Raw genomic sequence first — 16263 nt, forward strand, 5'->3', positions numbered from 1 at the left:
GAAGAGTTCGAGTGCATGGGCATAAAACAGTTACACATTTGTCTTACAACTTCAGTCTAAGAGCCTCTTAAGTAGTTGTTCTGGTCCCCTCACTTCATTCAAGGGTTATCCAACTTCGCTGAGCTAACATTGGAGGTCTTGTGAAAGAGGATCCTAGTTTTAAAGCTATTAAAGCAAGGGAAATTTCCCAGCGTTTGTAGTTTTACTGTCTTTTAGCCTTCAAAAAATAAAAGAAGAAGAAGAATTGTGTTTGGGTTAGGTTGAAATTTGCACTTGGACGCTACCTTTTATTAACACTTTGAAATTGGCCGAAAAGATGTCGGCGAATTTCAAAATGTGTGCCTGCTTTAAAATCTTGAGAGAGCAAAATACAACTGACAGTGCGGGAAAATTGGGTTGTTTGAGGGGAACCCAACTTGCACAAAAAGTGGCCACAGCTTTTGCTAGTCGTCACTGCAAAGCAAAGACGTACTTTAAAAAAAATTTGATTTAGATGGATATCTGTTAAGATGGAACGAAGCAAAACCTGTTTAGCCAAGATTTAGCACTAGTTAATTATCGATATGGTAGTCATTTTGCGGCAATATCTAATGTTTGAGAAACATCTTTACAACGTCATCATGTAAAAACGACCCAGTAATTCCTGTTAATCTCTTTTAAAGAATATGTTGAAGATTAACGAAGTTAGTTTTTATGCAGAGAAATACATTGAATGAATGTTCATGAATGTTGCCTAGTGTCTGTAATCAGAGGATATAAGAGATCAACATGGCAGTATTTTACGAAGTCTATGAAAAAAGTGAGCAAAACCGCAAGATCGGGATAATCAATATTTTCGCTTGGGATAATTATGATTTTCAAAATCGACGTATGAGAATAGCCCCGCTGTTATATCCTTATGGGGTTTAGAAAAAGATGCGCTATAGAAGATGCGCTAAAGAGAAAGAAAGCTACAACCGCTTTTATGCATATTTGCTGTGTTTGCTCATTTCTATACCTGCACACCTTTATGATCCCGTGAAAAAAGAAGTGCGCATTTGGGTAGATTACTAGCACCTTTGAATCCCAACAGTTACTGCTATCGTACCAGTACACGTCTGAAGGTTTAACGCACACGTTTCATCTCAACATCATGTGACTTGCATCACGCTAGCGTCAGGACAGCGTTGATGGAAATACTGCACTTTTTGTGTACAACGTTTTGAGCAGAACCAATATTATTCTGGCTATCGTTTTGGTGTCGTCACTTTTTCAGGGTCTGAGGAATCAAAGACATGTGTAAATTGTCATCTCAAAACGCCTCGTCATCGCAGATGTGACTTAGCGAACGACAACGTCAGAGAAGCACACCAGAATAGCGCTCACGTTGATAGCCATAAAACCGTGATGTTAGCGGACCACTGATTGTTAGAGTTGCCTCGCTAATAGTAACTGATAATGATTCCCCTTATATCTGCCCCCATGTGCTAGTGATCTTCCTGTATTTCGCCAATGTACTCAGCCCTACATAACTAGCAGATGGCCAGGTAGACAACCTCGATACCAGGCTATACCCATGTTTTCCATTCGGATGAACGACGCATGAAGCCTGTCGTCTGCCCTATTGAGGACTACCTTTTTTTAAGGTTAGCAGATTGTTAACTACTCTGACTGAGTTTTGCAGACTCTAAGACTGTCGTAAGGTTGCCCGCACGGCATTGCTCATATCATCCGAAATGAAAGGAAAGCAGAGAGGGATCTCTGTCTGTTCTATCTTGTGGCACCAGCACTCTGTTACATGTCTCCATTTTGAGTGGGAAACCTTTGCTGGGTACCCATCAGACTGAGCAATGTTCGCTGAACTACTGAGGGTTGCCTTCTTATCACTTTTCTTGTGTTTGTTGCTCAGGTTTCTTGCCGATTTTTTAGAATTGTTCTGAATGACACATAGTAGACTTCTTGCTTGCTATATTATTATTATATTGTTTCCACTATGGTAATATTCAATCAGCAAAACCCGTCATCTGAACTCTTCCTTTTTTTCTTGTGCATATTTTGAGTTTGCATTTTATCCTCTTGCGCCTGCGATATTTTCTGATAGGCATTTGCTGGGACTAATGTGATCCTGCTATCGCTTCAATAGGGGACCTTTTCAACACTTCTGGTTCTTCTTGTCATTCTAATTTTTTCGCGTGAAGGTTCCTGTAACTGGCTCCCCATGAAACGTTATAGTATTGTTTAAAGGCGACTCGTGTGCTTTTGGTAGTATGAATGTTTGAGCCGAACCTCATGACCGCTCCTTGAAATTTCATCTTACTACTCTGATTTTCATGGTAACCAGTTTAGCAGTGATGACAAGAGTCATGCCCTATTTTCTGTCTTTTTGCCTTCGGTTAGTTCTGATTGTAGAAATGTTCTTTTCGCCTTTTGTTCACAACATTTTATCTTCATTGTTTCTAAAGTGAATAGATATAGTGGTTAGTGTCACAGTGAAGCTGCTGATACCCTTTGCCGTGGGCAGTCTCATTTTTGGTAATTGTAGATCGCGAAAGAGGGTATAGATCAGAGACGAATCTGCTGTTGTCAGTGTTTTTGATTTAGTTGTTCAACTTTTTCTGATACAGTTCTCATATCGTCCATATTTGTCGACTCATTTCCGGCTTCCATTTCGGCATTGTCTACCTTGCGATTTCTTATTTTTTTTCGATGAGACTAACGTTCGCCACTGCAAAAAAACTCCATGTTCGAAAATTTGGGTTCTTTCTTTTTCCATTAATCTATTTCATGACTGGGAATGTATTGAACTTGAAGATGTTCCGGACTTTACTACGCATTCGGAGTCGAGAGATGGGTTCTCATTTGTTTTGCACACGCCAGAAAATTTAGTACAAAAGACTTCTGTGACGATTAGCTTAGAAAACGGTTTTTCATTCCATTCTTTCTTCGTTCTTCTGTATATTTGGAGGTAAAAGAGACCTGTGACAGAAGATAGATAGATCTCGTATGGGTACTTACAGATTTATAAGATATGCAGCAATAACTCGACGTGGTGTCACTCTGAACTCTCCTCAGCTTTAGAGCTGGATTCACAATTCACAACGAGGATTTAGAATCTTTTCTGTATTATAAAAACACTTGGGTAGTGTATCAAATAACTCACCAAAGCGCTCTGATACTTGTTCCAATGTAGCGTTTGCGACCCTCATTTTCTGCACAAAGTGGAGGTTGGTATCTTGATCACTGAAATTTGCCGCAATGCGATAGAGGTTAGGGAGGTGTTAAGTGTCAAGTGGATTTGTTTAAAGAACACATATATGTCATCTCATGTTTTCGGAGCTGCGAGCTTTTGCAAGAGCGAGAGAGATGAATCCCATTTAGTGGTTTTATTTGGTTTATGCAGTCGTTGGGAGTTGCTAAAACAGATAGAAAGACTCGGTTAAACTCCGCATCGTTCGCAAAGTTTACTTCGCATGGAAACTAATGATCGAGTAGGCGTTCCGAGCGAACGGTTATTCAAGACCAACACGGAGAGATAGAATCCAGCGGAAGGAATCGAAGCTAGTAACCACAAATGCAATTCAGTCGACAATTTATACAAATACAAAGTTGAGCGTAGCATAGTTACACCATCGTCGCGTATCCTGACGGCATGGTTGGTAGTGGGGAATATACCGTGCGCAACTTGATGCCAGGATGCCCGCAAGAAGTCGACCTGAGCGCCGGCATCCGTAGAGTACCTGTGACAGTTACAAAAATGTAGTACATGTATATATAACAGAATGATGAGATGCGACAGGAATAATGCTGCAAAATTGTCTGCTTGAAGTGAAAAAAATTGAAGTAGGTTGATCTATTTGATTCCATCGTGCCATGAAGGTTAAAGCTGGACTTCAATTTGGGAGTTGCAGTTAAAGCTAAGAGAACTCCTGACGTCTACAGCATGCGCACAAATGAGACAAGCAGGCTAAAAACTTTGCTTTTGCAGCCCTTTGAGAGTGCACAAAATCTCATGCTCACAGCTGATTGAGTTAAGGATGTTTTTGCACTTCTACCTCGGCGCTTGTATTTTGTTAGTTTCTCCTCTAGTTTCATTATTGACACTGAAAACTTCTAGTGTAAAAGCCGTCCTTCAGAAGTACTCCATGTACTTTTACAACTACAATTGTGCTTTTGCAACTTATTTGTGTATGGAGATTATGCAGGAACAAATAAATAAGCTTTCAGCGTGTTGCAATGGACTCTTATTAGGTCAAAACGTTTTAGTGATCTTTTGTTTTTCTTTTCCTGTTCGGTTCACGTCCATATTCTGGCTACGCTTGACGCTTCTAGCAAGAGAGCTTTCGTTCCTTCATTACGCGGCAGAATCAGCCGAAAACAATGCCTTAATTGGCTTCCTGCATGCTTGTTGTGTTACAATGGTGAATAAAACGGCACAAATCTAACCTACAATGTTCTCTCGTAGGCTATGCCAAGGACGAATTTATGTTGAATGATGCTCATACAATTTCTGTTTGCTGCTCGCTTTTTCGTGAAAATTCTAGTCACAGGCACGCTAATTGCATGCTGCGTTTGGGAAATGCCCGCAGTAATGCAGAGCCACAGGGCTGTTTTCTTCTCCTTTACCGGTCTTATTTTTGCTCTTTCAAGTTTCCACAAATGGTTCTTGTGCGTCTAAATCCTCAAAATTCTGGCTGATATGTATACACTTTGGTAATTATATGTAAGATTTGTCGGATGGCAGGGACGTCATATGTTTCTTATTAGTATTTTTTTCGGATGATTAACATCTTTAGAAAATCGTCGTTGCTAAGCCCACAATCTGTGCTTGCAATACTTGGAATGCCCATCCTTTAGGATGAAGTTAATTGTACAAACGTAGGTCTAACCTCTTATTTCGCTTTAATGTTAGAAATGCACGCAATATTCATGCTACAAGGGCTGAATCTATTCTGTACGTTGTTTTCGCTTAAGTTCCCATTTCACCTTTGGATTAGGTTCCGTGTACTCTCTGCCATTCTCTTTTAGTTCCAGTTTCTTCTTCGGTGAATATCTCCATTAGCTCTAATATGTGTTCCGGAACGCTGATGCAAAGTTCTTTTTCACTTGGCGTAAGAACACAGTTTTAACGTACGACTTAGTTTTTCCCTTGAAATCTATGCAAATAAGTAAAGGAATGAAACATACATATGTATACAAACACGACTGCAAGGCTTAGGCGGTCTTTCGTATTTGTAGTGTTTTTTCTTTGCGTGAGCTCTAACGTGATGAAGCAATACACTTTTACAATATCTAACAGTACAATCTCAGTGGAAATCTATGAATTATTTGCTAATTAAGTTCGAGGTTTTCTAGCCTCATCATATACTGCCTCGCAAGGTAAAACTTTAACCACTTTGTTTCTTATTCTATTATATGGAGCCTACTCATCAACTACTTCGGAACTATTTACACGCGACAGAAAATCATAAAGCAGTTCATATTGGAGAAATTTTGGATTGCTCAGTGCCGATGCTATGTTACAATCAGCGGGAACACATAGCACTCTACGCTACGCTGCGTTTGTTACGGATTCATTGCAAAGCCATAGCTATTTCGCACAAAAAAGCTAACTTTGAAGCAATTCGAGGGAATTGACGCAGCTAATAATACTGCTATAATAATAGCTTAATACGTGGCTTCCGCGTTGCGGACTTCGAGGCTGCTCACTACAGTCGAAAAAGGCTACATATCCGCAATTAGCGCGTGGGACAACTTTTATAGGTTTGACACCGTGTCGGATGAAATAAAATGAATGCCAGTTAATCGCTAACATTAACTCTCGCAGGCGAAATGGTTATGATATTTTTGATCAGCGTATTCCAAAACCTCAGCTGAAAATGTTCTATTAAGGCAAGGTAAGGGGTGTACACAAATTAATGGAATCGAATCGTTGATTGCTGGCGAAGTGGGAGCGATTCGTGTAATTGTGATTGATAAGTGATTCGTGAATAGCATGTGTAAAATTGCCGTTGGAATTAGAGAAGACCGTTTGCGTAACTTAAAGCTGTATTGTTACATCAACCTGTCACGGTAACTGTTTTCAATTTACCTTTATGAATACATGGCTACAGCCGCAGATCTATCCATTTTGAGTCCTGAATCTTCACATTCGCATGGGTCAAGTGATCGGGCGCTACCACCCTTATACAGAACGAAGTAAATCTTGAATATATATTACCTCTGGTGTCGACATTCATTGCTAAATTTAGGTGTTTGCCAGTAATTATCAAAACTTCTGTTCTAGTACAAATTTCTTGAGATGAATGATCCTTTTTTTCAGATGGGCGAACGTATACGCTTGTTATCCTCTGGTTCATTTGTCACAGCCCTCCCATCATCTCCTCATCATATCTCAAAGACGCAGTCAATGAATAGTTTTTGTGAAACAACCAATAACGCGAACGGTAGGTTGAACATACATTTTTCTTCCACTCTATTTCTTTTGGTCACATCCTTCAAATACATCCTGCAGGAGTTCTTTGATATTCTATCTGCTTCACGGGCTAGTCTTGTAGGTCAGTTAGTAATTTTCTTCATATCTCCTTAGTGTCATGTCAAAATTGATTTCTTTGGCGCAAAGCAACTCAAGGGTAGTCAAATATTCTTCTGTGATTCCTTCGGTGCAAAGCAACTTGAGGATAGTCAAATATTCTTCAATCATTTTTGGGAGAAGAGTATTCAGTTGATAATTGTTTTTTCTTCTGTAAGGGTGTTTCGCTTGTTATTCAGTCCTCTTCACGGTTTTTTTAGATTGGTTTTTAAAATTGTGGCATGCATCAGCGGACCTCTTCATTCTTTGAAACCTAGAATTACGCCTTTCACCTAAGACCGATTCCGGCTCTGCAGCTGAACAAAATTACTCATCCGAGGGTGACAAAATGATAACCTTACTTCAAATTTCATGCCTTACTCGATCTTCTCGTTTTTTCGATCTATTGTTCCCTTCTCTATTATTTTTAAATTTCTTATTTCCTTGTAGGTAGGTGGAGTGGGCTAAATGAAACTTTTCAAAGAAACTGCATTGAGCAAACGTAAATTTACGAAGATTGAGTTAAAATTCATGGCCAAATATTATTACATAAAATATATTATAATATAAAATATATAATATTATTATTGTATTAATACATAAATTATTGCCAAATATTATATAAGTATTTTGCGCACACCATTGTTGTAAATGAATTGGAAAACTTCCAAGATCGTCAAAAACGTTTAACAGAATGCGGTAAATAGTGATGAAGAGAAGAGTAGTCCACTATTTCAGTCACGAATGTTTGGTAAGGCTTATGAGATTTTTCGGACTTCGATTGGAAGAAGGCTCCTCAATTCACTATTCACTGTCACAATTCACTGTCGATGAAAGGGCGAATTTCCTACAACCAACAAATGTGGAATGTGGATTTAAAAATCATTGCTGTCACAGCTGCGGCAAGAAAAATTAGTCGTTATGAGCTAAAGAGCTGGAGTAATTATTGGCTTGATATAAGTAAAGAAACAGGGTGTTTCCAAAAACAAAAATTTGCAATGTGTATTTGAAGGACTAGGAAACATTTCTGTAACATGGAAGGACAACAATTGCTGATACGGGCACTGAGATGAGCTTCATCAGCTATCAAAAATGTTAAATGATCATTTGCTACCATTTTTTCAGAAAACGCAAGAAAGCCTATTCGGACTCAGACAGCTATTAAGCTACCAATTGACCGAGTTTTTTTTTACTAGTCTTCGCTAGGCCACTCGTATTGGTGGAGTGGTGAAAGCCAAACGCGGTCGGTAACTCGCAATTGGCATTTAGGTCCGCCTACACAAAGTCCTGCAGCTTGTCGATGTCCAGCTCCCGTGGTCCAACCGACCAGTCACCACTCTTGAATTTGGCAAACCACTTCGTAAATCTTTTAACAGAGCCGCACCGTAAATTTGGCCTAGGTTGTCTTGTTTTGTTTCAAGCCAGAGTTGTGACCGAGAACTGTATGACGAAGATGAGTCTGGTAGTGCAGATAGTCGTGTGACATAATAGCAGCTAAGGAGCAAACTGATGTTTGGCAGTGAGTGCTGTGAAAGTCTACAAGGAGAACTTCTCGCATTCGCTAGACCGTAACACCGTGAATGAACATGCGCAGCAAAACGTTGCAATCAGAAAAGAGAAAGTGTCTTATGCGACAACCTTATATTGCAACGATTAAATATCTGATTAGCTGATTTCTACAATATGATAAGTGTTCGCCGCTATGTGAAACTAGCTCACAGGTTTTTGGTCTGCTCAAAGTTTCATTGATCTTCCGTATCCGCTAGTCAACATCGCTTTGCCATCGCGTAAACAATGGCTCTGCGAGGGACACCCTGCCTAACAACAAACATCGTAGCTCGGGTATTTCAGAAAACTTCTTCCGCATTAAGAGTTGTTTCCATCCGCCATGTAATGTTCGCTCTTTCTCTTCACATCTTCATGTTCTAGTACTTGATATTGACATGACTGTGACTAACGCAAAACAAAATTTGCAGTAGAGAAACAATGGCGTACGTTTCTCAGAGCCTGTAGTATTTTCCATGCTTTAGATAACGTCAGCATTTAGATTCAGATTCCGTGGTATTTTACATCTTTAGAGAAACCTAGTTTTGTTGCACTATTCGTAAAGAGTTGTGCAAAAATACTGCAGGTCTATGCATTAAAGGCATCACCCCACAAATCTGAGGTGGTACGGATTTCAGGTGGAGTATTCGTATACCTGATCGTAGATTATGGAGAAAAGGGTGATTCCTTCTATTTTTTACAAATTGGCGTTAAAAACGGCCCCGAAGATACGTCCTCGAGCGTTCCGGAGCGGCCTCGAGCGAGAAGTTGAGGTCTCCTACACCTTCTTTTGAAAGATCAAGTAGTTGTTTTTGCAGGGGACTACTACTCGAAAACCCTACTAGAAAATAGTTTTTATGAGTCGTTCCGCTTTTGATTCTTCTATTGGTATTGTATGACCAGATGAGTTATTCGTCCGTGCATAAGAGAGAAATCTGATTCCTTCTTCGGCGCAATCTGCCATTCGTTACATTTCTAAGTATGAAAGTTCGCTCTTAGGCTACCCGCAGAGTTCACAGCAGCTTTGCCAATGTTTCTGCACTATCACCTCTCTATTTTTTTGTATTAAGCGAAATTATCGTTTTTGCTCTTCTTTTCCGCTACGATGCGGAGAAATTTTCCGGTTATTACGTCACTCTAACGGAACGAACAATGCATGCAATCTTCCTTATAATACATGCGATCTTCTTTCTCAAAACCTTGAACTATGGCGAGATCTTTGAGAGTTCAAATTACATCTTCATATACCTACCCTCAGGTGATGCTGATGACGCAGAAACGTCACCTAAGACAGAGAGTACTAGCTACACTTATATATGAACCCAAAGCAGGTTTTTTTTTCGTCCAGTGTATTGCGTTAACGACTGAAAAATCGAGCTGTTTTCATTAGGTCTCTTATTAGATTGACGTTCAGAAAATCCGCTTTTATGTCTTTGATCGATGTGAAATGAATGCTTGTTATTCATGGGTAAGTTCAGTTCGGGTAAGGCTTTACTCAATGAACGAGGTTATCTCCGGAATGCAGTTGACATATTAGTATTTATATCGGCATGAAGAAAAATTATCGAAACAAGTACAAGAAATTGATTCTTTGGTTTCATATAGTTTTAGGGATTTCCTGGTTCCATATAGTTTTATTTGATGTAGCATGCTAGAATTTTCTAATTCCAATTTCCAACTAATCTCGCTGATAGCATGCGACAATGTTGATGTATCTAGTTGATTTGCAGCCGTTTTACATGCATTTGCTGCAGTGTGCTTTTAGTAACGCTAGTGCGAATATTTCCACAAATTTTCAGCGACATCACCGCCGCGACGTCCACTGAAAAAAACGCGACCCTGTGTTTGTCAAGGATCGTTGCTGTCATTACGGAACAACGAAGGTCAGTGCCGTTCTCTAGGTTTTCAGTGCATGACCTGCAAATTTAAAATTCCTGACAGTTACTGTGAGCAATTATATAACATGCTCCCGAGTGTTATCGATGTTAGACAACACAAATGCTGGTTGAACAACAAGTGCTAAACAACAACTGTTGAAGAACGCTGCTAGATGCAGGGCAGCACTGACTTCTTGCAGCATACATAGTTTTCGCTCCTGATGATTTCCTTCTTGGAGCAACTAAGTATCCTATATCAGGTCTTTGTTGTAACCTTGCTTAAAGGCCATCATCCCACGAATCTGGAGTGGTGCGGGTTCAAGGCGGGTTATGCCTATGCGGCGTCGTACATTATGGGGAGGAGGGTGATTCCATCCACATCTCCCTAATTGTCATGAAAAAACTCTCCGGATGATGCGGCTTTGAGCGTTCCGGGCGCTATTTTCTACAACGAATTCGATTGGAGCGCGTCAGCCTTGTGCATGCGTCGCATCTTCCGGGCCGTTTTTTACGGCAATTAGCAAAAAAATGGACGGAATCGCACCCCTCTCCATAATCTACTATCCCGTATACGAATACTCCACCTGAAATCCGTAACACCTCAGATTCCTGAGGTGATGCCTTTAAACTGGCTTTGGTGTTGAACCATACAAAGACATCTTTTACTTTTGTATTTCTTATATATTTCCACTACAATTAAGTTAAAGTAAAGTTTCTGGGGTTAATCAATCCGCTTGTGATGCGTCTAGGGCGGATTCGAACCTCTTTGCAGGAAGCAAATCCTCTAACCGCTACAGTACACCCGCTCCTTCACTACAATTAGAAACATGATATTTTATTATTTTCTCTATCTCAGCAAACCTGTTTAGTTCTTCTTTTACTTTCCATCTTTCCAAGGTGAAGCTTCTCAACCATAGTGCAACTGTAATAAGATCAGCGAAGTCTCAAACTCTTGTTTCCGATAATTGTGGACTAATTCTAAGAATCTGCAGCTGTTTCGAATTTAGTTGGTAGCGGATTCTTGTTCGAGGCATTCTTTAACTTAAGAATTTTAGAAGAAAAAAAATTAAAGCGAAGGCAACTGAAGGTTCTTTAACATTCCTTGATTGTTTTTCTAAGAATATTCAGGATCTTTTCCATTTTCCATAATTCACAGCAGTCACAGTCCGGGTGGGGGGAGCTTTGAGCTATCGAAAGTGCATAAGTAGTTAAGAGAGCGGTGCAAGCGAGCTGTTCCCACATAATTCAGAAACGATGGACGATGAGTTCTCCCGATTTATACTGACTGTCTGATAATGATGCTAATCACTTTTAACTCCTCATTCGTTCTCTTCTTGGAGATATTGAAGACATATGAAGCATGTTCGCTGGGAATTATTCGATGAATGTGCAGGGCCAATATCTGCTATATTTGACACTTCGCAAGAAAACTCCCTTTGATTTCTTCAAAAATTATCAACAGAACTCTCAATGTCGTATTCTGTTGACATTTTTAATTGCTAGAGAAGGGAGTTGTAAATTCTAGTGCATGTGAAGACGTCACTTATGAAAGGGGTCGTTGTTGGTTCACCACTCATGGAACATGTAGCATTGAATCGATGATAGATATAGAGATCAATTTTCTGAATTGATGTTAGCGCATCGTTTATTTTACGCTTCAATCTCAACAATTCAAACATTTCTTTTCGTTTAATCATCACAGATTACCTTTCGCGTTGGACAGACGAAAAAGTTATCTGCATTTCTTAGTTCGAAGAAGTATGAATATCACCCATTAACAACATTGGTACATTGTTTCTGTTGGGTTCGCACAATCAGCAGAGGAATCGAATAGTTTTCTACGCGACAACAGGATAGAAGCCTGCAGAAAGACGAGATTGTTGCTGTCCACCACTCTAGGGATTGTTTCAGAAAGTGTTCTGCTATACCGCCGATGTTTGATGACTGAACATATGACTTGTGCCTGCTTGTGATGTGAGGAGGTTATTTTAAAATATCTTTATGCGCATAGTTCTTGATGCCTCTTACATTGGTTTTTGATAAATCTCTTCGAGCTGTTGCTGTTGCGAAAGATAATTCTACTGAGAGAGGAGTATTGTTCTTTGTGATGTACTCTGCATCCTGCCACTTTTAATTACAGTTTCCATTAGCGATAAGTTTGCTCCGATCGCTTCTTAAAAGTCCATATCCACGGATGCTTTTCGAGACTTAACATCAAGAACACGTTAAATGACCAAACCCTCCCAAGCGTTTCATGCTTTCGGAGTCAGCGAATAAAAACCAGACTTATTAGGACGAATAGAGATACTGACTCGTCGCTTACTCCACGGAAGTCATTATCTAGGCCGCATATGCGTTTATGAAGCTCCGGGAATATGAATTGATGTTGAAAGTGTTAGGCATCTTTGAGAAATTGAGCTAGGCCAAAACACTTCTGCCATCAATTTTTTTGTAGTGATTGGAAATCGCCGTCTGAAGGGAGCATCCGGAAACAGTATTCTCATTTCAACTGATAGTTTCTCTCCGGAATTTTCTTGTCCTAAAGTCATTTCGATGCTATTAGAAATTGAATTGAATGAAAGAAAATTTGTCCGCGTGTATTTCTATGCAAGAAAACAACTAACGTCTCACAGCTCACTATTTAATGTTCGAGACTTCTGTTGCATATATGTTGCACACGTGTTCCACGTCTCGCTCATTTCAAGAAAGGATAAAGAATACTTATTGTAAGGAGTGTTGATGTGAATAAGACTATTACCTTGTGTGAACAACATGTAGGTGTAGTCTCTATTCCGCTCTTGACTTACTCCACAACCCAATATTTTGCGAACGTTTTCCATTTGATTATGTTTGGCCAAAAACCCTATTAGAAACGCAATCGCAAGAACGATCACGAGATTGAATGCTTGTGTTACATGGTAGTAGTGATTTTTAGCGAGAGCAGCGCACTTATATGCGTATGTATTTGACCTGAATGAGAAACGAAAATTACTGGCTTTTTAAATATCACTTTATGATATTTCAGTGATAGCCTTCGATGCATCACCATGAAACTTTTTGATTTCGCTGCAGTTTTTTTTTTTTCGTTATGCACATTCTGTTTAAGGCAATTTACTTGTGGTCTGTTTTACACTCTGCACTCTTTTCCAAATGACTAATGCTAAAAAAATGCAAAAAGTAGATAACTAGAATCCACATAGCCATGCGCATTTTACGAGAAGACTACAGTAATCATCAGAACATGAAGTCTTCGAATCAGATCAAATGGCTGGAGGATCTCCAGTATTTCTTTCTTTGGTTTTCTTAAATATGCATTTGTGCATGTGTATTTTCAAGTGGCTACGGTCATTTTGTTAACTTCTCAACCGTCAGATGTCCTTGCTACTTGTTCTTGCTTTTTGTTTGTAGTAATTCTAATTTAGACCTTAACTTGAGGGTGTTTGCAGTTCGCTGTGTTTGCCAAATCCCTTTTTTGCCCTTTAGCTAGGGACCTGCTTATTTTAACTGTTTACAACTAATGCTTCTTCCATTTTCTTTTGATATTGCTTGATTTCTTCGAAACTGAAAAAAGATGCTCCCTTAGAATACAATTCGTCCTCATTGTGCCCTATTTCAGATTTCTCAATAGATATGGATTTATATATGGCGAAGGCTCCATCACAATTAGGAATTCTTTGTCAACATTGTTTGACGACAGATTTCCCGTGTCCTAAGACACATCAGGTATTGTTTATATAGGTATATCTGGTTAATCCTCTTTCAAACAATTGACAAATACAAGTCGCCTGCGTATCGCAAAAAGAAGATTTAGCAAATGAATGGTCATATCTAGCATATCGTCCAATAAGTTAGCGAACAATAAATATATCATAAGTGCACAGTTAACACTATCGAATATGATTTATACTACGTGTTTTTCTAAATAATGTTACTATGTGTTTATTTATATTTTCTTCTTACTACTAACGTAGTAACTACACCAGCGTGCTTTCTCAGACATAGTTTCTTGTTCTAATTACGGCGACATGTTTTCTTAGACACTAGCTAAGGGATTCTTTATGATTCTCTTTGGAATGGTACCTCACTTTTCCTTTTCCTCTTATTTGTGCCCTTGCGAACAAGTTTATATTCAGTATAATTTCCATTGTAATTTGCAAGCTGCGGTCTTTATGTACTTGCTGTAGTATCTAATGACTATTTCAAATATCGTTTCAAATTGTCATTCGCTTGCACGTCCTTGAGGTGCTTCGCGGGCAAATACCTAGTACAATGACGGCCAGGTGTGCTGTGTGTCGTGCTGATTTCTCTTGTTGTGCTATTCCAGATCGAAAGAGTCGAAATCGCCTGTGGTTTATGCCATCCATAATAGGTGCATTAGTTTTTCCTTCTTTCTGAAATAGCTGTTCTATTGCGTCATTGAGTTGTTCACCCGCTCAGAGCACATTCTGTTCTCAACAATTCTCTACTTATCAGATGTGAATTTGTGAATACAGATACAAAGGATAAAACTGTCTGAAGATTGCTGGTTTAAGAAATAATTATAAGAGTTACCTTCTACTTGTCTTTGACAAAATTCTTCTTCCCATTAGTAGCAATTTTTCCAAATAATGTTTCCAAAAATGTTACCGTATATTCTGCTTCGTGCACTGCTGTCGCTGCTCTAGATAAATGACAGATAGAGTGCACCAACGAGGAGGAACGAAAATCATGCAAAAAACGGTGAGAATGTTTGTTGAGTTAAAGAGATGAAGTGCTTTCTCTACATATTATGTACTTTGGAACTGAGCTGAATTACTTTGAAGCTTAGTAGTGGATCCCTTTCGATCAGCTATTCACTAGTCTTATTTCAGGAACATGTATCACCGTCTTTACCATCTTTGTATTCACTTGCTGCCTCAGATCTATCTGGAAATGAGCCGCTTTGTCGGATTTGCCATTGTTGCTGGCCATCCGATGCGTCTGATCCGTTGATATCACCCTGTAGATGTTCTGGATCTCTGCAGTATGTCCACATCTCTTGTTTAATGGTGATTCTTAAAGCTCTCATTTTACATTTTCGCTTTTCTTCATTACTTGCAAATTGGGCATCACATCAATAACAAGTTTTATTTGAGGAATTCCTTTCGCCCTTCACTTTTGACGACAACAGCCACATGGTTACTCTGCATCTCTATTGAAGGTAGCATACCACGAATGTGACGTGGTGGGGGAATCCGCAGGAAAAGCTAGAGATGGGTTGTAGATTGCGGGACTCGGGGTGGTTCTTCTCATCACGCCGTAATCGTCAATTGTGTGTTCCACGCCGTTTTTTACGGCGATTTCACTTGCAACACGCTTCGTGCACGTGGCGCGTCCAATTGAGAGCGGTCGAAGATCAGTGATTCAATTGAAACCAATGAATAAGCTACTGAGGGGATCGGAGGATCGGAGTGTGTACATAGAGCGACGTTCCTACGTACCACGTAAGAACTAAATCGGTTCCCACATCATCTTTTACGACGACTAGGAAAGGAGTAAAGCAATCCGGATCCCGCAATCTACAACACCATCCCTAGCTTTTCCCGCTGGCTTCCTCATCTCGTCATTTTCGTGGTATGTTGACTTTAAGAAAGGGCCAGACGAATGCTTGCTAACCTTTGAATTTCTACATATTCCGTTTTTGTCACCAATGTACATACGCCAAAATCCAACGAGCGTGGGCTCCAAGAACGATTTTCCGCTAGTGCGCTATAATGAGGACATCAAAAATCACATGTGAGATAGGAAAAAAAGAAGCCAGCTTTCTGCAGAGACAGCGAGCGACGATGAATTCCCATCCAAAATGAAAAGACCAACGAACATTCCAAAAAATTCAGAAAGAAACAGTGTAATAAAAACAATAAAGAAAGGTACGATGAATAGTTTTTGATAATTCTGCAACTTTTTGAATATTTCGAACTATGTTAAAGAGAAGTTGTGATCTCGAGCCACACCTACGCATATTCAATCTCATCAGCATTGAATAGGTTGTGACAACATTGTATTAAGTGTTCGTTTCAGCACTGGTTAGATATATCATCGCGGAAGTTGCACAGACCAGCAGTGTGCGAACTGTGCCTTTACAAGTATAGGAGAAGACGCGTACTCAAGGTAAGATCAACTACTAAGCTCCGCCAGAGTTTTTGGCTCTCTATTAGCAGAATTTGTGAGTGCACATGAACTGTTATTCTTTTCACGATGTATTGTTCCTTTTGTTGAACAGCTTATCCTTTCTCATACAATGTCATTCGACAGCAACTGAATTAAAGTGTTGTA

At 39.5% G+C, this 16263-nt stretch overlaps 1 protein-coding gene across 2 annotated transcripts in view; it reads left to right on the forward strand.

The window, feature by feature from the left end:
- The window catches only part of RB195_021041 (uncharacterized protein), a gene marked incomplete at both ends in the record, with an annotated part of 29591 nt that overhangs the window by 9857 nt on the left and 3471 nt on the right, over positions 1 to 16263 (forward strand). For both annotated transcript variants that reach the window (XM_064189686.1, XM_013453424.2), the window contains 5 exons: positions 6299 to 6422; positions 9892 to 9975; positions 13586 to 13692; positions 14820 to 14996; positions 16009 to 16098. In XM_064189686.1, the coding sequence (XP_064045567.1) occupies positions 6299 to 6422; positions 9892 to 9975; positions 13586 to 13692; positions 14820 to 14996; positions 16009 to 16098 (582 nt within the window). The remainder of the gene's footprint in view (positions 1 to 6298; positions 6423 to 9891; positions 9976 to 13585; positions 13693 to 14819; positions 14997 to 16008; positions 16099 to 16263) is intronic.

The sequence above is a fragment of the Necator americanus genome, chromosome II (assembly GCF_031761385.1).
Source record: "Necator americanus strain Aroian chromosome II, whole genome shotgun sequence".
Taxonomy (NCBI): domain Eukaryota; kingdom Metazoa; phylum Nematoda; class Chromadorea; order Rhabditida; family Ancylostomatidae; genus Necator; species Necator americanus.